At 43.9% G+C, this 24,030-nt stretch overlaps 3 protein-coding genes across 8 annotated transcripts in view; 1 reads left to right on the top strand and 2 right to left on the bottom strand.

Annotated features, from left to right (window-relative positions):
- Positions 1 to 401: 401 nt before the first annotated feature.
- Positions 402 to 12,632, bottom strand: sec16b (SEC16 homolog B, endoplasmic reticulum export factor). Of its 4 annotated transcripts, XM_037115658.1 has the most exons (25): positions 12,475 to 12,632; positions 11,741 to 12,003; positions 11,467 to 11,555; positions 11,267 to 11,372; positions 10,518 to 10,705; positions 10,293 to 10,444; positions 10,142 to 10,203; positions 9,868 to 10,006; positions 9,556 to 9,789; positions 8,705 to 8,802; positions 6,582 to 6,663; positions 6,391 to 6,508; positions 6,205 to 6,316; positions 5,985 to 6,090; positions 5,770 to 5,907; positions 5,548 to 5,661; positions 5,060 to 5,138; positions 4,241 to 4,400; positions 3,934 to 4,094; positions 3,798 to 3,826; positions 2,968 to 3,075; positions 2,787 to 2,879; positions 2,573 to 2,693; positions 1,299 to 1,337; positions 402 to 1,207 (listed from the first exon to the last, which is right to left on the bottom strand). In XM_037115658.1, the coding sequence occupies exons 2-24, from the start codon at positions 11,992 to 11,994 to the stop codon at positions 1,321 to 1,323; spliced, it is 2,760 nt and encodes a 919-aa protein (XP_036971553.1). In that variant the 5' UTR covers positions 11,995 to 12,003; positions 12,475 to 12,632; the 3' UTR covers positions 402 to 1,207; positions 1,299 to 1,320. The 4 variants fall into 4 exon arrangements, with proteins under 4 accessions (XP_036971553.1, XP_036971554.1, XP_036971552.1 ...); XM_037115659.1 differs by lacking the exon at positions 12,475 to 12,632 and having other exon boundaries at positions 11,267 to 11,369; positions 11,741 to 12,461; XM_037115657.1 differs by lacking the exon at positions 12,475 to 12,632 and having other exon boundaries at positions 11,741 to 12,461.
- Positions 12,633 to 13,914: 1,282 nt separating this feature from the next.
- Positions 13,915 to 16,163, top strand: gadd45ab (growth arrest and DNA-damage-inducible, alpha, b). Its single transcript, XM_037116030.1, has 4 exons — positions 13,915 to 14,143; positions 14,638 to 14,739; positions 14,847 to 15,054; positions 15,282 to 16,163. The coding sequence occupies exons 1-4, from the start codon at positions 14,094 to 14,096 to the stop codon at positions 15,393 to 15,395; spliced, it is 474 nt and encodes a 157-aa protein (XP_036971925.1). The 5' UTR covers positions 13,915 to 14,093; the 3' UTR covers positions 15,396 to 16,163.
- Positions 16,164 to 18,502: 2,339 nt separating this feature from the next.
- The window catches only part of si:dkey-44g17.6 (guanine nucleotide-binding protein G(I)/G(S)/G(O) subunit gamma-12), a 29,398-nt gene continuing 23,870 nt past the window's right edge, over positions 18,503 to 24,030 (bottom strand). For 2 of the 3 annotated variants that reach the window (XM_037115541.1, XM_037115540.1), the window contains exons 3-4: positions 20,732 to 20,852; positions 18,503 to 20,625 (exon numbers count right to left, since the gene is read on the bottom strand). In XM_037115541.1, the coding sequence (XP_036971436.1) occupies positions 20,500 to 20,625; positions 20,732 to 20,824 (219 nt within the window). In that variant the 5' untranslated portion in view covers positions 20,825 to 20,852 and the 3' untranslated portion in view covers positions 18,503 to 20,499. Of the gene's footprint in view, positions 20,626 to 20,731; positions 20,853 to 21,636; positions 21,785 to 24,030 lie in introns of those variants that run through there. The other variant, XM_037115542.1, reaches the window with a different exon arrangement.

The raw sequence follows: 24,030 nt of genomic DNA on the forward strand, positions 1-24,030 counted from the left end.
CGCAGTACTCTCCAGGGAACATGGTCATAGGCATTCTCCACAATAAGTCCACAAGACTGTAGAGGCAAACTCCCTTTCCGCTGCCCAACAATATCCCCAGTCTGGGTTAGCAGTTCCCATGTAAATGTTGTTTTCAATGGTTATGCCGCTGTCATTCTATCCCAGAATGAGCAGCATCAAATCAAGAAACAAGCAAGAAACCCCAGGGTCTTAGTTTTCGTTTGGGACCAAGATTATGTGTCTAGGTAAAGGGGTTCTCAAGTTATAAGCCTTTGAATCTCAGTAGGCGCTCTTGAACCCTTATATCTTAGTCAGTGTATTGACATTTGAATTGGACTGAAACCAAAACCTGTGCCCCAACCTCTGTAACTATGTGTCAGTATGTCATAGAATCACACTTACACTTTTTAAAAAAAGGGTGTTACCTTTCCAATGGCACCAAGCACATCCCTGAGTCTCAAACTATGTGGGAGCTGTCATGCTTTTAATTTCGGTACATTGTTTTGGAAAAAGAACGTTAAAATGGGGGCGTTCACTAACAGGTTAATCATAAATAACATCCCTACCACAAACGCTGCTTGAAAGATTAAATCTTCTGTGAGGCTACAACATTTATACTTTAGAGATCTCATCTGTGCTTTCATTATTGTTTTAAATTACTGCTTAGTTTTACTATTTAAGTGCATAGATACTGTATGATCATAATGTACTTTGCACTAATTAAACTCTAGGACAGCTGATTCTTTGCGTCGCATTTAATGGATAATCATTTACGGGTGACCAGAGCTGAGTCTGTTGACATACAATACCACTTTGAAGTGCTCAGAGTTGCTGTCCAAAACTTTTTCCACCAGATCTAATCTCTCATACTTGATATACTAGATATCAGGGTCAATATGCCCCCGTGTCCACTGGTAAGTTCCCTGCCGTCAGCTTTACGGAGTCACAACTCAGCTGTTTCAGTCGCATATGAGTTACTATGTGAGTCCATCCAGAGTATTTCTGAACCTAATATGGAACATGATGGTCAACACGCTGGGGTTGTGAAAGGGCATCCTTTAAAAAAAGAGTTGTTGACTGTGAGGAGTTGTAAGGATCTTGATGGTCTTCATCCAAACTCAGGTGAAACTCCCATTAGACATGAAGGTACTCATTGTGGCAGGTGTGACATGACGTCCCCATTTTGGTTTAAGTGGTGTCAGTTGTCCTAAACACAACAATGTAACATGTGAAAGTGATTAAAGTGACTCCTTCAAAATATGGTAGAGACATATTCATGTCTAAGTGGATTAACTTACCCGTGACACGGGGTCATGGTTTCTACCCCAGCTGCTGGCCTATAAAAAAGAATATTTATAGAAATCACTTTTGCATAGTTTGATGTTCATGTGTGTCAGCATTATCGCTGTTTTATCAATCAGACATGTTGGTCAGCAACTGTGTTAATGCCAGCAAAACAGAGAAAAACAAATTTAACATTACACTCGAAGAATGTGGATCATGACCAGGGTTTATGTTACAGGGGTGATTTGGGGCGACTGACCCCTCGAATTAAGACTTGAAACACCCCCAAAAGGGGTTAAAATAGGAAGCCGGAGGGGGTTGGAACATTTATTCTTCTTGTCTGTAATTGCAAACATTACCATATATGTTCTATATGCTTGCCTAGGAGAATCTTTTAACACGATTTCAGACGGCCCCTAAAGTGGGCCGCGACATTTTTTAACCTTTCATTAGGTGAATCACTGATCTGCCTGCGTCACTCCCATCAGCTGCTGACCCGCATTTTAGCATGCAAGTAGCTATGTCAAATGTCATCTAACGTTTGCTGAGGGGTCATGAGACGATAGATTGGGTAGAAAAGAGGAAAAACAAAATTCTCCTACATAAGTTTGATTCCATTTTTCAGATTCTCCCTTGCATTTTTGTGAAATAGTATAGAGTTTTATCCCCTTGAGCCTCAAACAGTTATTTATCGGAAACCACGTGAAGGGAAATGTTTCTTTGGAGGAGCTGTAAACAACTTATTGATGCCTGAAACTTGACAAAGACAAATCCACACTGATTAGGAATCAGAAGAAGGTCAGCAGCCACGAGGACAGGCACGAGGATGATGAGCTTTTCAAAATCAAGGGTGACAGGGAGGAAAGCCAAGGAGGGTCAAACCAAACCTCTGGTCCTTTTTTTTAAAGGTAAGACTGAAACATTAGCCTAGCAACTATTTAAAGGCGTAGACCACACAAAAAAAACAGCAGTTCTATTGCCCTGAAAATAGTCTCTACAAGAAAGTGCACACAGGATCCATATGTTCCTCATTTCTGTATCAATGCTCGGGCTTTTGAGCCTATAGGTTGAGTCCTGTCTTATCCATTCATGTTGATCCAGACTGTTGATCTATTCTTCTGTGCCTTTAATGCTACTCAGATGGTCACGCTGGCACTTTGTTGGTGTGGTACTTTCCCTGTGAGCTGGTGTAGTGGATTTAACATCATCTAGCTGTAAGACTTCAGCTCACTGAGGCATCCGCCCTGAAAAGCAGTCTGAACATGGCAGCATATTTATGATAATTCACCTGCTTTCCTTGAGAATGGATTAATCCCTGCAGAGGGAGGCTGTGATGGGATCGTGCCGGGAGGGGCGACACCAGGCAGGGGAGGAGGAGGAAGAGAGAGACTAGCAATTGGTGGTAGTTTCTGAGAAAACATAAAAAAATACATATCTTACATCGCCAAATTGAAAACTTAATGACACGTAAACACTGGAGCATATTCGGTCTATATTCTTACTGTCTGAGCTGCGTTTCCCCGCTCTGGACTCTCCTTCTGAACATCTTTGGGTTTCGATTTGAACCAACCGCTGAACCATCCGGCCTTTGCGCTCTGCATGAAACGCACAGATAATGCACACGTGTCAAACGACTCGTGCGATGTGGTTTAATATGTTGTGGACGACAGAGGCTCCACCCACCTGTTGAGGAGGCCCGTTGTTCTGCTCGGAGGCCTCTGGACCCGGCGGGCTGCTGGGCTGGTTTTGCTGCTGCTGACTGATGCCGACTTCCAGCATCTGACCCCCCGTCTTTAAAAAGGGATTGCAGACAAAGACGCATTTACCAACGCTTGTAAAAGGTTCACTTGTGCAAGGGAAATATTCTACAGTCGTAAATCTAATATATTTATTAACATTATTCCTGTTTTCAGCTATAAGCCAATAACTTTCCCCAGTGATGCATTATTAAATACAACAACAATACATTTCTCTTTATAATTTTTTCATATATTGTAAGCAATATTCTAATCTATTTTCCAAGCACACTGTCTAATCTACTGTAAAAAGAGTTTGTGATCTATCCAGTGTGTCATCAGACCTTTAATGTCCCTGATGACCTCCGTAGTCTCATTTAGCCACTTCTTAGCAACCGTCTTTTTTAAGACACAGAGGCCTAAACATACTTTATGTCTAAAAACAAAATGTCTCTTAAGCTTGTGGTAACCAAAGACTTTATTTCAGGCATCTAACCAAATCCCATTCAAAATATCCACTGACTGTGCCGGAAGTGCAAAAATCCTCTCAGATTTTACCTTTTTGGGATTCTTTTGTGTGACACTCTATATACACACAATGTATTTAAAATATATTACATTATGTTTTTCAGTATATGTTTAAAACACATAGCATTTACATTTTTTAACAAGGAATTCAATTATGGCAGTGTAAAGAAGTAAAATGAAGACAGTGAAGTGTCATCTTTGTAATTCTTACTTTTTTCATCAGTTCAGAATATTAGACAGATTACTTACTGGGCCTGCTGCAGAGGACAAGTCAAGCCCTAGAAACGCAAAAAAAAAAAATCAGAGTATCACTCACATGCCAGAGCCCATGATAATCATCAGAACTGGGACATGCATGCTGTCTGACATCGGGGCTTCTTCTCACCCTCTGCTGCTGATGTTGGATCAGTCTGAGGACAATGTGGTGGGGCTGTTCTGACTTCAGCGCTATCTGTGTTATGATAACTGAAGTGTTGGCCCACAGCCACCGTGGCTGCCGAGGGAGCACAAACCATCGGTACAGGCAGTGTATAATTGGCGTGTGGCCTGGACGGGGGAGAACAAGGAGGGATCAGTGACATAACAGCGTTAATTCAGACCAAGTATCACATGTGCAGCCGGCTAGGAGTTCTCATCTATGTGGTTGAAATGAATAAGGCATCTGAACATCTGAGCATCTGAACATTTTGTACCAGCTCTGAGCTCCGCTAGCGTCCCATGACGTTGCTGTCATTTCCTCCGTGTTTCCATCAGCTCGCTGCTCGAAGCTCTCCTGATCCTCGCTGCCTCTGTAATAAAGGAGCTCAGGCTCTGGACTCTGGATGTCACGGCTTGGATCGTCCAAGTCTGATTCTGCAGGGGAAAAAAAAAAAATGACAGCAACATTCTTACGCATCTTCAAGAGTATTAATCAGCAGATTTACACTCAACGATAAAAAACAAAACTTTTGTTTTTCGCTCCCATTTTTCACGAGTTGAAGTAAATTATCTTCAGCTTATTTCTCTCAAATTTTGAGCATACATTTGTTGAAATCCATGTCAGTGAGCACTTCTCTTTTGTCAAGATAATCCATCAACCTGACAGGTGTGATGTACCAAGATGCTTATTAAACAGCATGATCAGTGCACAGGTGTGTCTTGAACTGGTCACAATAGAAGGCCTTTGAAGGCTGAAGATGGAGGTCGCGGGCTGACGTGGCTACATGTGACCTGTGGTTGTACTGTGACACCTCGTGACACCTGTTACACTGTGTTGTGTGTTAAAACTGCCTTTCATGGTGGCCAGTGACCACGCAGAGAAATGTTCACTTACATGGTTAAAACAAAATTGTGCTCATAATGTGACAGAAGTTGTTTTTCTCTTTGTGGAGAGGAAATCTTTATCTTGTCTTTTCCTTATCTAATGAAAACTGGGACCAAAATTTGCGTTGAGTGTGACGGCGGAAGCAGAGAAAAATCCTCTATAAGTCACACATGGAATGATTCGAGGTAATGTGATGATGAGAGTTTACCTGAGCACACGTTTCCATCCTCATGGTCATTTCCTTCAGGAGGTGGCTGGTATGTTTCAGTGCAGTCGTAACTCCCCGTCTGAGTAAAATAACACATGCTTGAGTTTTAAATATATATTTTTAGAGGAACAAGAGTTTAGAGCTGGGGCATTTTGTGAGATTTTCGTTCATTTCTCAGGGCCTATTCATTTCTTCAGGCCTATTTAGGCAGCTGGTATCTCTGAGTGAATACAATCTGATGCAGATCCTAGATTACAGTTTAAGTTATGGTTAACAAACACTGTCATATATTCAGATTCCTGGTCTGTGACAATTTGTCCGACATAATGTTGGTGCTCATTGCAAACAAAACTAAAAACATAATAACAGTGTTAAATATTGAAAAACATTAAATTTCTGATCAGCTGTATTTCATCTTCCTATTTTTTATCAATATGACACATCGTTCTGAAACGACGGCCCTGCAGCAGCCGGTCTGAAGCTCTCACCTGTAAACTGTGGTACCTCGCACGGAGCCGTTTCAGCCAGTCGGGTTCCTGCTCGGTTCCGCTCAACCCTCCTTCACTGAACTGACCCTCCGAGTGTCTCAGCCTGTCTGACAGCTGCAGGAGAAAGTGCACATACATACAGTACATCAACCTAGAACTTAACCTATACACACCAACACTGTACAATGTAGGTTTAATAGGTATGTGTGTAAATGAACAAACCTTGATAAGCTCTCCAGTGAGCACGAAGAAAGGCTCCCTCTGTCTGAGGATCGCCTGTCCCACCACCTCGCAGTAATGAAAGGCCTGAGATGCGAGCCCACAGTCCAGCAGCCGGCTGGCATACAGGAACTTGTACACCTGAATGCAACATTCATCAGATTTAATCAAACATGACTGCAAATGAGAACAACTGATCTGGTGTGAATGGGAGCTACCTGAAAGGACGGTATTGAAAAGCCTTTGCCCCCAAGTGTCTGGCAGTACTCGTACAACTCGGTGCACTGGATGGCAGGATTTGTGGCGAAGTATTCGAAGGGTTGCCTAAAATAAAGAAACATTGGTGGACATTTAGCTCTTGCCTTGTGTCTCCATCAAAGCTCTGACTGCATGCACGACAATTAAACAGATAATTGGCAGGAAGCTGTCGCAGCTCACCTGTGGCTGCTGCCGAGAAGCACCAGCCTGTCTGCCTTCTGCGTGAACACCCCGAAGGGAGCGCTGGCTGTCAGGTAGCACACGTGGGCGGCGTGTAAGAGGCCTTTGGAAGCTGCACGACAGAAAACAATCAGCTTGTATAAACAGCGATACAAACCGTCAGTCGGTCGGTGAATTTGCTCGTACCGAGAGTGTCTCCCATGGTGACGATGGCCCTCTGCTGGACGGCGGGATCTCCGGTCTCATTGGAGAGCATTACAGCCAGATGTGGCCTCCAGTCTCCCCATTTTTCACTTCCACAGCACTACGAAGGAGAACATGACTTTCAAAACTCTTTCTTTATTAAATCACGTGTGTTTATGTTCTGGTTGTTTTACCGTGGCCACAGCAGGGACTCTCCCAGACAGCAGCTGGAAGATGGTCTGGAGGGGATCGCTGGGCGTCAGCTGGCCTGTAAACCTGCCACAAGAGCACTTTTTTTCATCACTGCATAGCTTAACTGAGGCCTCGTCAATAGCACAAATTCTGCCACCGCCGTCAATTACAAATCAAAAATCCGTCTGCCGATCTGTCAGCCCTCCCCACCACACATTCCTCAAGAGTCACGGGAGGACACGTGCAGCGTGGGACATACTGATGAAGCCAAAATAGTCTGTAAACCATGGATTGGGTTTCACGATAAATATTTCTCCGAAACGGAGTTTTGGAGATTAAAAAGGTATTAACAGAATTTACTGTACGTCGAGACAGATTATTTACACTCCACGGGAAAGTGTTAATGCGCCGTTATGTACTATAATAAGAATACAGATTGTAAATTATAAATAACCAGGATGCCAAGACAAACGCTGAACTAGAATTACCACATCGCAAGTTGTGTGTTTCGACCAACCAGTCAAGTTGTAGTTTACATCCATGCCCGTCAAGAATCACATAATATGTGTTGTAAAGACTTAAAATCAGGTTATTAAAAGGTAACCAAGTGTATTTTTACGTGATTCTAGTTAATAGTTTGCAGTGAGAGAACAGTAGAGAGCATTTCTACAGAGGAGTACAGAGCACTGATGGATAATCAGCCACCTGAAGCTAAACACAAGCAACACCTATGAGCTTGTGGAAGACTGTGAGGCTATCAGAGTGTCAATTAAGATTAATATTAATATTAAGATTAAGATTAAGATGATCCTTTATTGATCCCCCTTGGTAAAAACTGGCAAGTACAAGTACTGTTTCTGAACAACTTCATGATGTCTTAATTGTCTTGTTGTTTGTGTATGTGCTGTTGTTTGTATTGGTATGTGTAGCTATTGGACTCCGAGTCTGGAAATAAAAGTTGATTGATTGATTGATTGATTGACTGACTGATCACAGTGAAGGTGACCTTTGACATTTTGGGTGCAACGTGTCCTTACTTCGTCAGTCTGTCCTCCATGACATCTGTGCCATTTTGTTGTGTGAGGTCACAGTGACCTAAGGTGGACCAAATTTCTAATAATATCACCCTTGAGTCTAATACAAGACGTTGTTTGTGCCAGATCTGAAAGCCGTTCCCTCGAGGCATTTTGGATGTATCACTTTCACAAGAACGGAACAGTTGGACGACCATTAAACATTAAACCTCCTCGACTGCTCCGAGGCATAAAAACAAGGTTATAAATAATGACATCTAGCAAACTCAAAGAAACAAGAAATAGCAGTCAAAAAAAAAGCAAAAATAGCAAATTTATACACTATGTTAAACACTGATCACTCATTTTCTTTGGATAAAGGACTGTGGGAAGGCCGAAGGACCTGTTGGATGGAGCAGATGTCTTTTAGTGTTCGTTGCCACATGCTACACAAGTCACACGTCTAAGCTTAGTTCATAACTTTCATTTTGATGGGTTAGTGATGACTGTGTATGGTAAGCCTTTTTTTTTAGGCCAGTGTGTCATCACTTGATGGACACAAAAGTTTAGTGCAACTATGTCCTCCAGGATCGACTGTATAAAGTACAGACAGAGCTTGAAGGTCTGGAAAGTGAAGCCAATGCAGAAGTTCCTCTGACGGCCAGCAGGGGGCGACTGCACTGGTCGCAAAAATAACTCTGACTGTCGTTAAGCTAATGAGAAATGACTAAAAATGACGACGGCGGACGGCCTCGAAATGGTTGTCCACGAACCAATGAGTGACGTCACCAGGGGGGTTCCAGCTTCGGAAATGACCCGCCCCTTTTCTGCCTCTGATTGGCTTACCCTGATAATCAACTAGCCAATCAGAGGCCAAGCAGATCTGTTCTTGACTTCGCCACTCTGGGCTGCGCAGGGCTTGATTACATCCCACACACACAGGATAAACCTCAGACAGAAATACTCTCAGCACTTCCTCGTAGCTGTCACATACATTCAAAGCCATAAGTATCCAAGTTTATTTCTTGGCACGTTACCACCCATGTGTGGATGTTGTATACGGCGCCGACTTCTCGCAGCTGTCGCGTCTCAAGTGACTTCAGTTGTCTCACCTGTTCAGCACGGTGGTGTAGGACCTGTTGTCCATCTTGCTGGCCAGAAAAAGCGCATGCCCCCACATGCCGCTGCTCATGGCCGACTCCAAGGCCTCCTGGGAAACATACGGGAAGGTGTGAGGGGGACAGACGCAGGTGTTACGTAAAGCTCTGAGGCCAATCAATTACAGGATGTGTCTTCATTTAAACTATTTCACTGGGATTATTTTCCGAGTGCACAGTGGCGTCACATCCTGCCCTGACAAGTACAATTTACTACTTGTTCACATGTTTTACCGTACAACATTTATCTGACAGCTGCAGTTACTGATTTAACATTAAAAAGGAGCATATTTAATATATATCCTATTATAACATATTATATATAACTTGTGAAATACAATTCCTTGTTAACAGTTCAACCAAAGTGGAATGACTTCCTCCCTGAACTTCTAAGACAGTTTTTTTTATTATTTATTTATTTTTTTTATTTAAGGGCCCTAAAAAAAAGCAAGATGGAAAGATTAGGGAATAGTCCAACAAATGCATACACATAATTTTTCTTCCTTCCTTCCCATTGACACTCCTGCTGAATCATTTTCAAGTACCTTTACTTGTCATTTAAGCGATAAAGGAAAATCTGGTGAAAAATCAGTCTGTCTCTGTAACCCTGAAGAAAAAAAAAAAATTCCATATTTTTGCAGTTTCTTTAAAACAAGATAGTTTTGTTTTTTCTCACAGTGTACATTTAGCAGCTTCTGTCTTCTCACTTCAGTAGGATTTTTAAATGCATAACTTTTACCTGTCACGGAATATTTGAACATTGTGGCATTGCTGCATTTATCTAAGTAAGAGACTAAATAAAACACCTTTTTCCTTCCTGCCAGTAGCAGCTGAGTGTAGCTCTGCAGGGCCTTCTCAGAGCTCTCCGAGCTGAAGCTGCTGGAGTCTCCTGTGAGCAGGTCGTCTCCTTTACAAGGCGCTGCAGCTTCGGCCGTCGCGCCGTCGCTGAAGTCGATGAGCGTGGGAGCCTCTGACGCCCAGCTGCCGTCTGAGTGTGAGCCCTGCATCAGCAGCTCTGCGATGTCTGAGCCAACGATTTGCTGCAACAATTGGACAGTCAGTGACAAGTGAATCAGAAAGAAAACATGATGAGTATGATTGAGTTGCTGCCTCCTTACTCCATTCTGCCTGCAGAGCAGGATCAGTAGATTCCACAGGAGGGCAGCAGACCTCTTATCATGCAGCTCAGCAGCTCTGGAGCAGGCTGCCGCCCTCTGGTGGGCAAACTCGATAGCATCCACTTTGTGCAGATCCTCCCTTCAAAACATGACAACACATCAAACATATTCAAAGATGTACAGGTCTCACATGTGTATCAGTCATTTCTTTAACAATATCTAGTTGTGAGTGTTTTCAGTTTCAGAATTACACTAATAAATGATGATGCAGTACCGGGTCAGAGGTCCTGGGAAGTCTCTCATCTCCTGCTGATCTTTCGTCTCGCACAGAATGACCTGTGCACACATGAAGACAGAGGAATCATCTCTTGTAGTCTTATTCAAGAACATAGTGCTTAAAATGGAGATGATTTAATCTAATCTACCTCCAGACTGTGGATTTCCAGCTGGCTGACGTTTTCCTGTGTGGACCGGCCCGGAGTGACCCGGATCAGCTGGCCTGCGGGCCCAAAGCTGACGATCGCATGAGGGATTGAGTACTTGAGAGGAGCTGAGGTCGGACGCACAGGTCCACACTCTGACAGAGGAGAAACACGTGTCGGTGTGGTAACAACTGAGCGAAGAGAGAAAGAAGCTTCACCTGCACTCACCTGCAGCGTCGCTGTGCTCGGCTCCGTTGATGTACTGACTCAGCTCGAAGCTGCTGGACGACAACCCCGAGTTCTTGGAGCTTTCTAGCGTCCCCAGATAATAAGAGGAGACCTCCTCGTTGTCTCTGGAGGGATTCTCCTCAGTGTCAGTGACGTAATGCTGCGAGCTGTCTGTCCTCTGGTCGTACCTGAGAGGATTAGAGCAACAATACGTCGCACATTCATAGAAATACAAATCCAGGTGAGTAGCAGCTTTGACGCTTCAGGACGAGAAGCACAACACTGTTAGAAGACTTTGGTCATTGGTATAAACTGCAGTGGAGTCCAAGTCTGACTTAACACACAGAAGCTGAAGTTCATCAAGGTGCTTCACAGGTAACATTCATCCTCACGGTCACTCGCTATGACTTCTCTACCAGAAGACCAAATAAAACATGATGGATTTCTGTGGGTTTGAACAGTTTTAGAGATTTTACTGCACAAATGTTACGCGTTTTATCTTCAATAAAGTCGCTATTTTGTTGTTTTACCATTGCACCCCTGCTGTTCTCCTGTTTTACTCTTAATTTCAAACACAGATACATTAAAACAACAATTTCTTTTTCTGATTCTTAAAAAACACAACATTGTAATTGACATTGTCTGATTTCAAATCCTCTCACGTGTGGTGCAAACACACCACATCATCACTCATCAGCTGTCTGCTCTCAGACAAATTACAGATCGATGAAGGCCTTTTCGCGGCTCACCTGTACTCGTCAGTGTTGGACGCTGCTGAATGTTCCTGCTTGTAAGTTCTGTCGTGGTACCGGTCCGTCCTCCAGGAGTCCTGTGCTGCCCACTGGCCAGCATCTTCTTACAATCAGAGCAACACACGTGTGATTTTATTTGCTTTTAACTAATCCAAGCTCATTAGCTTGTCTCATGAAGTGGTTTTGTGTTACGGTACCTTGTCGTCCTCTGTAGTAGTCATAGTCATAGTAACCATAGCTGTCTCTGTAGTCCCACTGGCTGTGTGGCTGATACTCGTAACCATGCCTGGAAAATAAAAAGGAGAAACACTGATTTCTCTTGTTCCTTTAAACGAACAGTTCACCTAAAACACGACACACTGCCCCCTATTTGTTTGGAGTATGAATTCGACAGGTGTCCAGTTCTAACATATGGCAACTTTAACTAGGAGGTAAAGAATAAACAATGACCTGTCCCGTGAGTGTACACACCTGGATTGGGGCCTCTGGTGTTCTGGGTGAACGTAAGGATACTGCTGTGTGGTGTATGGATCCGGTCTAGCAGGAGGGCTGGTGAAATGAGCCCTGTATCGGGGGTCAGGGTGAGCCCAGTGCCGGTCCCTGTCTCTGGGGTTCGGTGACGGGTAGCTCTGCTCCCAGTCCGGCTGAGGGTACCTGTAGTAGTCCTCTCTGTCTTTGGTTCTGTGATGGCCTGAGTCGGGCAGGTGGTGACCTCTGTGGTCCATGTTGACCCCCTTTCACACAAGATCAGGGTAAGAAATGGAAAAAAAAAAGTCTTGTAGTTCCTGTTTCTTACTCCAAAGTCAACAACAGTTGTGTTTAGGTTCCTCCAGCTCTTTCACGCCACACGCAGTCAAAGTGCATCAACGACTGCCACATCATTTCACAGGAGAGTCACAACATGAGCTGATAACAAGCCAGCATGATAACAAGAGGGTAAAGTTCACACATGCGAGTGTTGCTACTGGACAGGAAGCAGTGCTCTAACAAAAAAATAAAATAAATAAAGTGTCAGTCATCCCAGTGAGAGGAGAAGGAGAGTAAGATTAAAAATCTAAATCATGACATTCAGATGATAAGTGTGAATAATCCTTCATGTGGCTGCAGATCTCAGCTGAGAGCTCTGTAAACACAGCAGCACGCCCTGACCAGAGGGAATCCCGTCCATCCTCCGGAGGAATCCAACAAGAAATAAATATTCCCACCTTTTTCCTGTGTCCTTCCTTCAAACTGTTGGTTACACGTGGACAAAAATAAATAAAAACAACAACAACACAACTCTGAAGTGTTGAGCTCTGCCACGTTGCCGGTCGTGAAGATGCAGAGAGGGAACCGTCACAGGCGGGCTGAGCCGAGCCGAGCCGAGCTGAGCTGGTCTGAGGTCAGCTGCTGGGACGGTGATGTGCGAACAGAAGCCTGTGGAAACTGATCCCAAGTCAGCGGGGAAAACTTCCAGGGAGGAATGTTACTTGTAAAAAATAAATAAATAAATAAAAGTGTTAGATGTCCAGCAGAGGGCGCTGTAACACATCACATTATACTCACAAATCCTGGAGAAATACTTTAAAATAATAATGACCTGGTTTTAAATTCAGGCTGCTGCAAACTCAGAAATAGAAAGTAACTAAGTACATTCACTGTGAAGCTCTGACACGTTTGTAGTTCCATTTTTCTCTGCTTTACACTTTCATTACATTTTGCAGGAGAATGTAATCCTTCCACCACACCTCTGCTGCACGCCTGTGATTACTTTAATTACTAGTTACTTTGCAGATTACATGCTGACTCTTCAGATTCTTGCACCTTATCACCGTCATGATGGTGCACTGGTGCAGAACCTCCCCAAAGTCCCTCTGCTCAGGTTTTATAAGACCAGACTGCCAGACAAGGTCGGGCCTGGAGCCTGGAGTCCAAAGCTGAACCCGTCACGAGGTTCAATTTGTCCCCTCAGGTGTTTTAGAAATATGGTTTTGGCTGTTTTGACCAGTTTGCATCATAACAATGAAAAACAGTACGATAGGTGTCTGGAGCAGATTTGTTATGAATCACTTTACTGATGACAAGTCTCAGTAAAGTGATTTACAGCAGCCTGCTCCCTATACTTGTAGTCTAAAGCTCATATACTGTCAAATTAAAATTTAAAAATCAAATTCTCAATCAAATTCAACTCAGAGGTAATTCTTCTTTCATTTTGTGATGAACCGTCTATGTGAAACTGGTTTTCCTGTATATTTCCCAGGAGAAGGAGGATTCAGAGATAGTAAACTTTTTTTTTTTTTTTTTACCTGTGAAGAACCTCTCTAAAGTCCTTCTTCACATGTTTTTAAGTTTTATAAGATGGTATTTCAAGACCAGGGCTGCCAAAGGAGGCCAAAGCTGCTGTCATAAGGTTCAGTTTGCCCCCTCAGATTTAAACAATTGAATAAAATAAAAATATATATATTTTGTTGTATAAAACTACTGTTTTTTCTGTTTACGTCTGGCAAGCTAAATTTGATATACTGTCAAATTAATAAACAATCAAATTCTCAATCATCTCAGAGGTATTATTCTATCATGTCTAGCTGGTTTTCCTGTGTGCTCCCCCCCAGCTGCAGTATCCAGTTCCGGCCTCGGGGTGTCGCTGCATCACAGCCGGAGCCGGAGCTCTGCGGGTCCATGTGACCGGCAGCGGGGCCGGTTTATGTAGATGAGCCGCGGGGACGGACGGAGGGTTTGACTCCCGCAGACTCACCGGCTCTCACACACAGACAAGCTGGAAGCTGACGGCAGCGGTCACACTCACTTCGCTCTGGATATATTACTGAACACAGCAGCCGCTCGGATGTGCAATATGACTTTTGAAGAAACCAGTGGAGATAATTCATCAGAAAGGTTCGTCCGTGCTGCTGGTTTTTTTTTGTTGTTTAATGCAATTTGCTCCTTTTTTTATGCGAACTTTACACCAATTTTTAAGACTTTTCGATGGAAGAAAAACCTGCAAATGCTTTAACGTGGACATTATATTTATTTCGCTGATGTTTCTCCCTCGCTGTCATGTAGATAAATGTATATTTTATTCCTGTTTTACTGCTCACTGATGTAAGCTAACTCCAGTGCAACGGTCGGCTAACGTCCAGCTAAAGTTAACTTATGCTAGCTAGCCGTTTAAGCTAGTCTCAGTTTTCATAATTGAGTCTTCTGGTTGTTGTGTGTTGGTTCACGTCGCTCTTCAGTCACGCATTGTTACATTATCAGCCACCGCCCACTTAATTTGCATATTATTACTATACAACATGTGTGGAATAACAGTTACCTAAAGTCTGTGGGGAGTGTTTTGTGTATGTTTTTCTTTTTTTTAATGTAATATAAATGTGTGTTTTGTTCAGGATGGAATCGGTGGCCAAAGCGTTGGAGGAGGTCCTGAGCTCGGCATTACCTCAGGGTTGCATCACTGTTGGAGTCTATGAGGCAGCAAAGTCACTCAATGCGTAAGTTTAAAATAAAATAAAAAGAGATAACTGTCAGGTGGCATCACAAACATAGATGGCCTTATTTCCTCACACCTCTAACTTCCTTTTTTTTTTCTTTTTCCCAGGGACCCAGACAATGTGGTGCTGTGTCTGCTGGCCACAGACGACGAGGAGGACGTGGCCCTCCAGATTCATTTCACCTTAATCCAGGCGTTCTGCTGCGAGAACGACATCAACATCCTGCGGGTGAGCAACATGAGGCGTCTGGCAGAAATCCTCGGAGGGGTGAAACCTGGAGGGGAGCCCATGGACCTGCACTGTGTTCTAGTTACTGTAAGTGTCATTACTCATGCCTGCTTACTATCGCACTTCTGTGCATTGCTCACTTCCTTCCAGACCGTGACGCCGGTTGTTGTTGCCCACAGCGAGCCGGTGTTGCTTTTAGCGCCAAGGTCGTTGTCAGTACCTGCGTGGAGTGCCTGTTGTGCAATCTGAATAATTTGTAATCTGTTTGCACTCAAGCAGATGTTAATGCTTTCCCCATCGCCTTCCTCCTGCAGAATCCCCAGTCGTCACTGTGGAAGGACCCGGCGCTGAACAAAGTGAACAGATTCTGCAGAGACAGCCGCTGTTTGGATCAGTGGGTGCCCGTGATCAACCTGCCCGACCGATGAAACTGCCTGGAATATTAATGTATTGTGTGCATTGGGGGAAAAGTAACTGCACAAGGCCTGTGTTAATGTCTGTGTTGGACTCCTTCCTTTGGAAAGTGCCCCAGAGACAGAGAGAGCGAGAGCGAGAGGAGACGGGAGGGGCAGGAAAAAAAAAAAAAGAACACCAGAAAAGAAAAAGGAGGCCAAACGTTCCAACAAATTTACCAGGTCAGAGTGGACTCGTGGGCCAAGGAAGTGTGACTCAGCAGTCCAAGTTCCAGGATTTCCAACGTATGACTGCGTCTTTCTCTTCCCGAGAAAGGAAGCTTTTACAGGAAACTGAATCATGTGAGAGGACAAGTACACGTGGTGGTGAGCACAAGCGCTGGACTGGACCGGACTGGAGGAAAGAAAAAAAAAAATGGCAGACAGAGAGCCTCAGTTGATAAAGTCAGTCTCCCAAGAACTGGACCACGCTGGAGTGGACCAGGCGGAGCTCTCAGCTTAAATGGACTCATGAGAATTCGACCAAACTATTTCTTTAACAGCACATTTATTTAATAGTATTTAAAGATGTGTCACTTTGATAACACAAAAGGGAAAGTTTTCACAGTTTATTATATTATTATTATTATATTATTTTTATTTTAAGGGCAATGCAATGTTCAGACTTGTCCACTAACTGATGTTTTTATGTGTTTTATTAATTTAAGGAATTATATTTATTGTGCATAGTTCATGGAATTCTGCCTTGTTAAGTTGAATGAAATAAAGCAAAGCGACAGCTCACCGAGTGGTTCTGCCTCGATGATTTCCAGGTGCTACAGGTTAAGCGTGCTTACAGGAAGTCACACACACACACACACACATAACACGTGAAGGCTCGGCGTGTCGCCCCACTTGGTTCTGATGTTCTCCCGGCATGTCGCCCGGCGGGTTTGAGCATTAACTTGACACATTTCTCTGACCTTCTTCTGCAGCTTGAACCAAAAGCAAAACTGTTTCTGTAAGTTGAGCACAGAGCTGAAAATATTGTTTTCTTTCCCAACTTAAAACAGTAAACCTGATCTGTGCCAAAGGTTTTGCTGCTGAGCATCGCAGTTCCTCGAGATCAGCATCACTCCTGCATGGGAGAACGGCTGTAAAATGTGACCTTCTGCACATTTTTAGGATCTGGTTACATTGATGGGAGGAGAATTCCCATTTTGGTATAAATCTGAGGTGGATGGGACTCTTCGTGACGGCTCATTCGCGTCCACGCCATCAGAGCTAAATTTACTGCTGACCGGATTAAAAATAGCACAGAGGGAAGAAGAGGGAAAAAAAAGAAAAAAAAAAAAAACCTTGACGAAGAGAAAGCCAGAAATTATTGGTGCTTGCGCAGAATGGGGAGGGACAAAGCCTTTCTACACAGAGGGGTCACAAGACAATGGATGCATGAGTCAGGGCTATTCAGGTCTCCATTGCTAGAGCTGTACAGCACTTTAGCCTCATGGCAAAAAATAGCCCTGTGAATAGAGGCGTCCCCCCCCCGTCCACTCACAATAGTAGCACTTGTAATTAACAGGCAGCAGAGAGGCTGACCTGCTGCAGGGAGATGAAGAGGACAACAGTCTCTCTCTGGTGGTCCTGTCAAGCTGTGGACCGGAAGACGAAACTGGGTCAAAATGCAGGACTGAGTGTGGAGACAGGGGAGGAGTGTGTGTGCGGGTGTGACGGGAGTCGCTGAAGGGTTTGCGGTCGCGTTTACATCGACTGAAGTTAAAGGGTTTCCAGTTTGCAAAATGTGATAAAATGTGCACAGAGGACAAAAACGTGCACATGTGAACAACCGAGCCACTTCGGTTCTACAGTCCGTGGCAGAAGAGTCTAGTTCTCCCTCTGCTCACTCCGTGGAAACATTTTCACCAACGTTTCTAGACGAGACAGAAAAAAATGCCAATTTTTCCCCTCAGAAAGTGGAACAATAATACCAGAAATGCCAGAGCAGGATGTGTAACGTGACACCCGAAAGCCAATTTCATCGTTTAAAAAATAAAAAAGACAAAAACCATGATTTTCCACCTCGACCGCACAGCCTTCCTTTCACACAGGGAGGGGCCGCTGAAAAGCACATGAGATATTGGCGATACTGGATTATTGGCTTATCCTGGAGCTTCTCCACTGCACTGACAGGTAACACAATCACCTCAAACATCGCTGCCACAAAGCCCGTGCTATCCATCATCCCACTCGAGTTGAAGGGGGGGGTTACATCAATGTGGGCCAACAAATATGGCCTGACCTGATTGTGGATGTAACATCACACCTGAGCAGAGTGATAAAGGACAGAAAGGGCTGCTGAGAGGAGCGGGGATTATTGCATAACGGGCCTGCCGTGGCTCCTGGGGGACATGACATATTAGAGCAAACGAGAATGTTTATGTGCTCCTGACCCGATACCAGAGATACTCATCTACTCATCTGGACACGGTGACCTGCGAGTCCCACAAAAGACGACTAGTCAACAACTTACTGGATTTACGGGTGCAAATGAGGACAGGGTCGTTTAAACTGATTAGATCTCCTGCTCAACTGCTGCAGGTTCAAGGATTAAGGTGAATACTGGGTCAAGATTTCTGGGAAAAAAAAAAAAAGAGACGCTGCTGTTGTTCTGGTATCAACAGTTCTAACATATCTGGTTTCTTTAGCTGCTGAATGCGACGCCGCGTTCACCGGATGGTCGATGCAGGAACTGTGGATGTTAGTGGACGGCTGGTTTTCAAAGCAGCTGTCATCTGCGGCTAGAAGTCAGCAGATAAGAGCAGTAAAATAAAAACCAAAACAATGAGCTGAAAAACACTAAAAGTCCCTCGTATAAGCACGTAGAAAGTCTGTGCTTTAAGCGATAAATGTGCAAACAGCCTTCTGGTGTCAAACTCTGCACGTACATCAGTCTACACAGAGAAGCTCGAACATCTGATTCGCCTGTAAGGGTATGTAAAATGTAGAAATGACTTCAAATAATAGGTACGTGCAGAATATGACATTAACCTCGACTCACCTGGTGTGAGAAACCACATTCCCTGTAATAACTTCTTTAATAAAAACACACAAACACACACAGTAAAAATAGACCAAACACACCGTTAATCCAAACAGAACAGTTTTAATTCAAAGAGTTGAATTAACGTCACAGAACAGAAATTAAAAGCTGACGTCTGACTGAAGTTCAGTCCTACAAAAGTACAGCAAAGAGCAAAGCAAAGCACATACATGTTCATGGACGTACATCCTGCGCTACAATATTCATGGACATACAACATGAGAGATGCTATTTATTATTCAACATAAGTCATTTTTTAAAAATACGATGCCATACATGAAGTCAACAGTGAGATATACTCCCTTCAGCTAAGGGCCTTTGTTATTCACAGTATTATTCAATACAACAGCACTTATGTGACTAGAAGGTAGTCGAAAGTTGAAATCGGATCACTTCATCTTTAAGGCTCCTGGCTGGTAGAAATTGCAAAAAAGAAATTAGTTGCTAATAGTTTCGCATGAGCACCAACACAAAACTGACATGAAGTCACAGCTACACGCTGCCGGTCACACGTCGTCAAAGTGCCCGAATCGTACCGTAATGATCCTCAGCTCAGACCGAACACAGAACGATCGGGACACTGAACAGGTCGATCTGACAGGATGGCACAGATTGAGCTCAAAAACCTCTTTTTTTTTTTTTTCAAGCAATGATGGCCGGATCATTAATATTTCTTCATATAAATCAAGGAATACCCTTGTCACGCACAATCTGCAGTGAAATGGTTCATATTTATTCAATTTTTTTAGAGAAAGATGGACCGAAAGCACCGAAAGCTTTACATTCATTTTTTAAAAGGCAAACGTAAACAAAAAGCGTAAAAACAAGGAGAGAGAGACGTGTTGAGCGTTTCGTCAGGAGAGTTCCCCCTCTGGTACACAAAGGATTCAATTAAAGGAACTATTGAAAAAAATGCAGCTAACTCAAATAATCCCAACACTCCAGGTCCACTGTCAGTAAACTTTACTGCATCCAAAAGCAACGAGGGAAGAAGAAACTCATTTCAAATCATTTTTCTGAGGAAAGATTACAAAATACTTGTCAACAAGTACGAACCAAGCTGAACCAATTTAACTGCTGTCTAAAGTATCATTAAAGGTGTTACTGATGACGTACCCTTCCACTGCATCCACATCACAGCACCCCAGTTGTCTGAGTCATCTGCCCCCCCGAGCTGTTGCCAGTTTGTGCATTAGCTAAAGCTGCTAACGCTAGCAAGCTAACATCGCTAACACTGCTGATGTAAGCTCGCTCAAGCTTCTTTTTTTTTTTTTTCCTCCACAAACTGGCAATTACCAGGACACAGATATCATCTGATACCAGCAGCGTCACAATACTGTCTGACAAACCTCAGACAAGCAATACTTATTAATTGATTAATTAATAATTAATATTAATATTATTCCGCAGCTTTCCTCAGGCTCAGTAGATTAGGGTCGGGTACAGTTTCTAAGGATTTTTCTACATGCAGTTGTTGGACTTTAAATTTATAACTCTATGTTTCTGACTGTGACCATGATTGCAAAATATAAAAGTAGGGAGATGTGCATCAGTTTGTCCTCGTGTGATGGACGGCACCGTTTTCTCTCCCAGCGACAGGATGTCATTATCTCGGCTGTTCATTATCAGCAGCGCACAAACTACAACAACTGTTTCCTGAAGCAAGCCTGATGAAAGCAAGAGGTGAAAGCTAAAAAAGCCTGAATCTGATTGGACCAAATGATTGAAGGGGTTTGTTTATGGCCGCTGTGATAATTAGAGAGTCGGGAACTCTCCCATTTCAGGCCGACGTCTGTGGCCCTCTGCAGCTCAGCTACATTCAGTTTTACTTCGACCCGAGGCCTCAGCTTCAGACTTCTGCCTGTTCTTTGGTGTTTTCTGCTATCTTACAGCAGACAAAGAGGGATTTAGAGCTTGTGGAAAGATTAAGGGGAATACACTGGCCTTAAGATAAGCTGTGAACAATATTCCTATCAGTTTTTTTTTATTTCCCCCCCATACAAGAATGAAAAGGAAAGCAGCAAGAGTTCAGGTGTTCCTCTACAGAACAGTGCAAGGCTTCTTGTCCTTGAAAGGGTTTTCGGAAGCGGGGATGCCCATGAGCAGCGGGTCATTCTTGGCGTGTTCTGCACAGTAGCGCATCAGGTCCGATGAAGCCTTGGACACCTGCAGAGAAACCAGTCCACAAGGGTGATCTCCCTCGACATGCATGGAGTAGGAGTAGAGCAGTCGAGCCATGTGAACGACTGAATATTAAAAAAAATAAAGGTACCTTTATCCTGTCGAAGCTGGCCTCTATCCTCAGCTGGTGCACCGTCCGCCGGGCCTGAGCTATGCTACTGGAGCTCTGCATTTTCGATGACATCGCAGTCTGCGGACAGCTGTGCTCGAACCTAGAACAGGGAAAAAACTGTGCTCACCGTATTTGCATGATTAGAGATGCAGATGCCGTGACGCGGTTGACATTTTCACAAGGGAAACCAACAAAGCCGCAGTGATCACAAATCTATTCAAATGATTCCTGGCACCGACATGTTCCTGTGGCCTTAAAACAAGCGCAGAGGACCGGCTGCCCAGGCTTTATACCAAGTCAACAAACTCATTGTATCCCATGGTTTTCTCCTGGATTTGAGTATCTTGGTGTTGGTATCACATTGTTAACTAGAAACTTTATTTAGATAGCACAGTATCTGTTTATATATATGTAGCTTGTAAACTGTTTGAAATGCATCTGATTAAAAGAAGTCATGGCACTATGTCTTTCGAGGTTAGTGGTATAATCTAAGGTTAAAGTTGCAACATGCAAACAAACAGAGGGGCAGTGCACCACCTCAATGTCTGCTGACTGAGCGGCCAACAGAACTGAGCTCAGCAGCTGATCAGTGAACACGTCCGGACCTCGACAGACTTACAGTACCAAAGTTATTTGCAGCAGCTTTGATCAATGTTTACTGCTGTCCCTCTCTTAGCTAAGTGTGTTAGCATGCAATTATTTGCTATTTAGCCCAAAGGACAAAGCACAGCTGGTAGGATTGTCATCAGTTTGTGTTGAGGTTAAGTCAAATCTGCAGCACTTCATTCACTGAATGAGCAGCTTTGTACATTATTGTAGAAATGATCCAAAAAAAAAACAGTGTTACTGCACAAATGTCTTGTGTATATATCCGTGCCGCTTACCAGAAGTGACGGTTGACTTGATCTGGAATTGACTCAATGTGCGTAAAAGCAGTGGCCCAACCTAACGGACTGTTGTTTCACAATTCCCACTTCCAGGACACAATGGGCGGCTGTTACACGCTCATCACGTCACTCGCTTGAACCACTTAGAGGAGAAGCTGCACAGTCACAACTTGTTTTATGCACAAACATAATTTCTTAGAAAGAATCGGGAACAGCTTCTCCTGCAAGAGGAACACCATGTGTGCAAGTCAAAGCAGAACACGGTGCATACGCTGTTGAGCAATAACTGAGAATTACTCTGTGTACCCAACAATGGTTTGGCACGGACAACTTGCAGCTCTTGTACCTTGAGCAAATCAAGAAAGTACACCAAATAATAAAGTGGCTCGTGGGACTGACAGAAACAATCTCTGACATGTGGTGTGGTAAATGTTTGTTCTGTGCTTCGGTGCAGGATATTACAGGAGGAGGGGGACACTCTGAAACGGAAGAGAGATGAAACATGGACTACAGAACCGACTACAGAAGGGAGACAAGACCATGCATCGCTTTAATCCCCCCACACACTCCCTTCCACTTCCTCCACAGGAAGCAGCATCGCCAGTTAGCCTCTAAAGTATAAATGATCAAATATGGGGTGGAGGTTTTAAAAATAGAAGCTACACATGCAGGGAAGTGACCAAAGGAAACCGAAACGTGGCTGCTGAGGGATCTGAAGGGATTTGACATTAAAACAACTGCTGCTGCTGCTGCTTTCGTAGTTTTTGCTGTCTTGACCTCTGTGCTGATCTTTCCAGGGAACTTGACACTTAACGCTTGTGACTCTCTTGTCAACACAGCTGCAGTTTGTAAGTCCTCAGCTGCACCGGCGAGGCATGAGTGGACACAGGAAAAGGGAGAGCAGTGTCATACGAGGGCTGTTCCTCAACCCCCCCCCTCAAAACAACATCACCATGGACGCTGAGTGACGCCAGCAGCTTCTATAGAGCTCTATGAGTTTGGGAGGAGGCACAATGAGCTGTAAAAACACATTAACAAGGCTGAGTGTTTTCTGTTTTTACTGCTCCATTGTTGTGTCTGTGGTTGTTGTATTGTCTTTAAAAGTGGCACTTGTGCAGACTCGTAACCTGGCAGCACTTGATCACAGCCGATACACGCTCCACTTTCATGTTTGGGAAGATAAAACAGTGCAAGATAACAGACTAAATATTACATTTTTAAGATGCAAATCCTAAAGATTTAAAAGGAGCAATATGTTAGAAGAGTGTGAAAAATAAAAGCTCTGACATTGGGATGTTTATCGTGCTGCAGAGAAGCAGCTAGCCCCACGCTCCTGTGCTATCTGTGCAAATACCAACACACAACTGGACCTCGAGCTCCCAGTCTGGACCGCTAGCTGCACCGCTAACCGAGCTATATGAGCAAAATAGCTAACAGCAGCTACAGCTTGAGGCAGTTAGTGGATCCATTTACCTGCTGCTCCTTATCTGTTGTATTTGACAGACCTTTAATTGCTCAACTAGTGTCTGCAGCACTTCTTCTTCTTGTCACGCTGTTTGCTCACATAAGACTTGCAAAGTGAGCCAAGTTGTCTGCATTTTCTCCCTGAAGCTGATGCAATCACACCCCAACAGCACTGATCTCGTTGTCAATATATACACATGTATGTATGTGCATGTTGCTGCACAGCCAACTAAAACCAGTCCAGTTGCCTGCGATACAGCAATTAGTACTAGAACTGATGCAGCAAAATAAATAACTGACACAATCAGTTCGTAGAGATTCAGCTGCAACAGCAGCAGTCACAAAATCGCTGCCTGTGGAGAGTCTCCCCCTCAGACGGGCGATGCCAGATGTGGCATGTCGTGTGCAGTAAACAGTGGGGCAGAGGTGAGCGAGTTTAGAAAACACACAGTAGCGTCAGGATTGGTTCGTCCCGTCCGGTGTGGGCGCACACAGACTCTGCTGTGCAGCTCCTCTCAAGAAGCGGTCTGATCCAGTGAGGTCCCGAGCCTCAAATGTACTGAATTTCAAGTAATCCTCTGTCTCAGGGAAATGTGGTGGTCAGTTTTACAGTAACCCTGCTGCGTTTGAGGGATTATAACATTCTCAAAGACTAGATCTACTTTTAATGGGCCTCATCAATGTGCACTTTTGGTTTGTGTGATGATGGGGGGGGGGGGGGGGGTTTCCAAGCAGAAGAAGCTCTCATTGTTCAGGTTCTCATGATTTAACTTGTTTGTGGACTTGTGGCCACCAGATGAAATGAAACACAGTAAATGCTAGTTTATCACCAAAGAGGTGTGGTGCTCGATTCCAAATTACATTTTGCAAGAGTGAACAATGACGTGCTGATGTGGCTGTTCTGCTTCGTGCAGTCTGAATCTTTTT

Source organism: Acanthopagrus latus, chromosome 11, assembly GCF_904848185.1.
Source record: "Acanthopagrus latus isolate v.2019 chromosome 11, fAcaLat1.1, whole genome shotgun sequence".
NCBI lineage: Eukaryota > Metazoa > Chordata > Actinopteri > Spariformes > Sparidae > Acanthopagrus > Acanthopagrus latus.

Bases quoted from the DNA above. Each gene is read 5' to 3' on its own strand.
- sec16b (XM_037115658.1), bottom strand. From the start codon at position 11,994: ATGGACCACAGAGGTCACCACCTGCCCGACTCAGGCCATCACAGAACC. The intron at 4,401-5,059 runs GTAAACTCTCAT...TTTCCCCTGCAG, and splicing joins GGATGGAAACGTGTGCTCAG to AATCAGACTTGGACGATCCA. The intron at 2,880-2,967 runs GTGGGTGGAGCC...CGTTTCATGCAG, and splicing joins ACAACGGGCCTCCTCAACAG to AGCGCAAAGGCCGGATGGTT.
- gadd45ab (XM_037116030.1), top strand. From the start codon at position 14,094: ATGTGCAATATGACTTTTGAAGAAACCAGTGGAGATAATTCATCAGAA. The intron at 14,740-14,846 runs GTAAGTTTAAAA...TCTTTTTCCCAG, and splicing joins GCAGCAAAGTCACTCAATGC to GGACCCAGACAATGTGGTGC. The intron at 15,055-15,281 runs GTAAGTGTCATT...TTCCTCCTGCAG, and splicing joins TGCACTGTGTTCTAGTTACT to AATCCCCAGTCGTCACTGTG.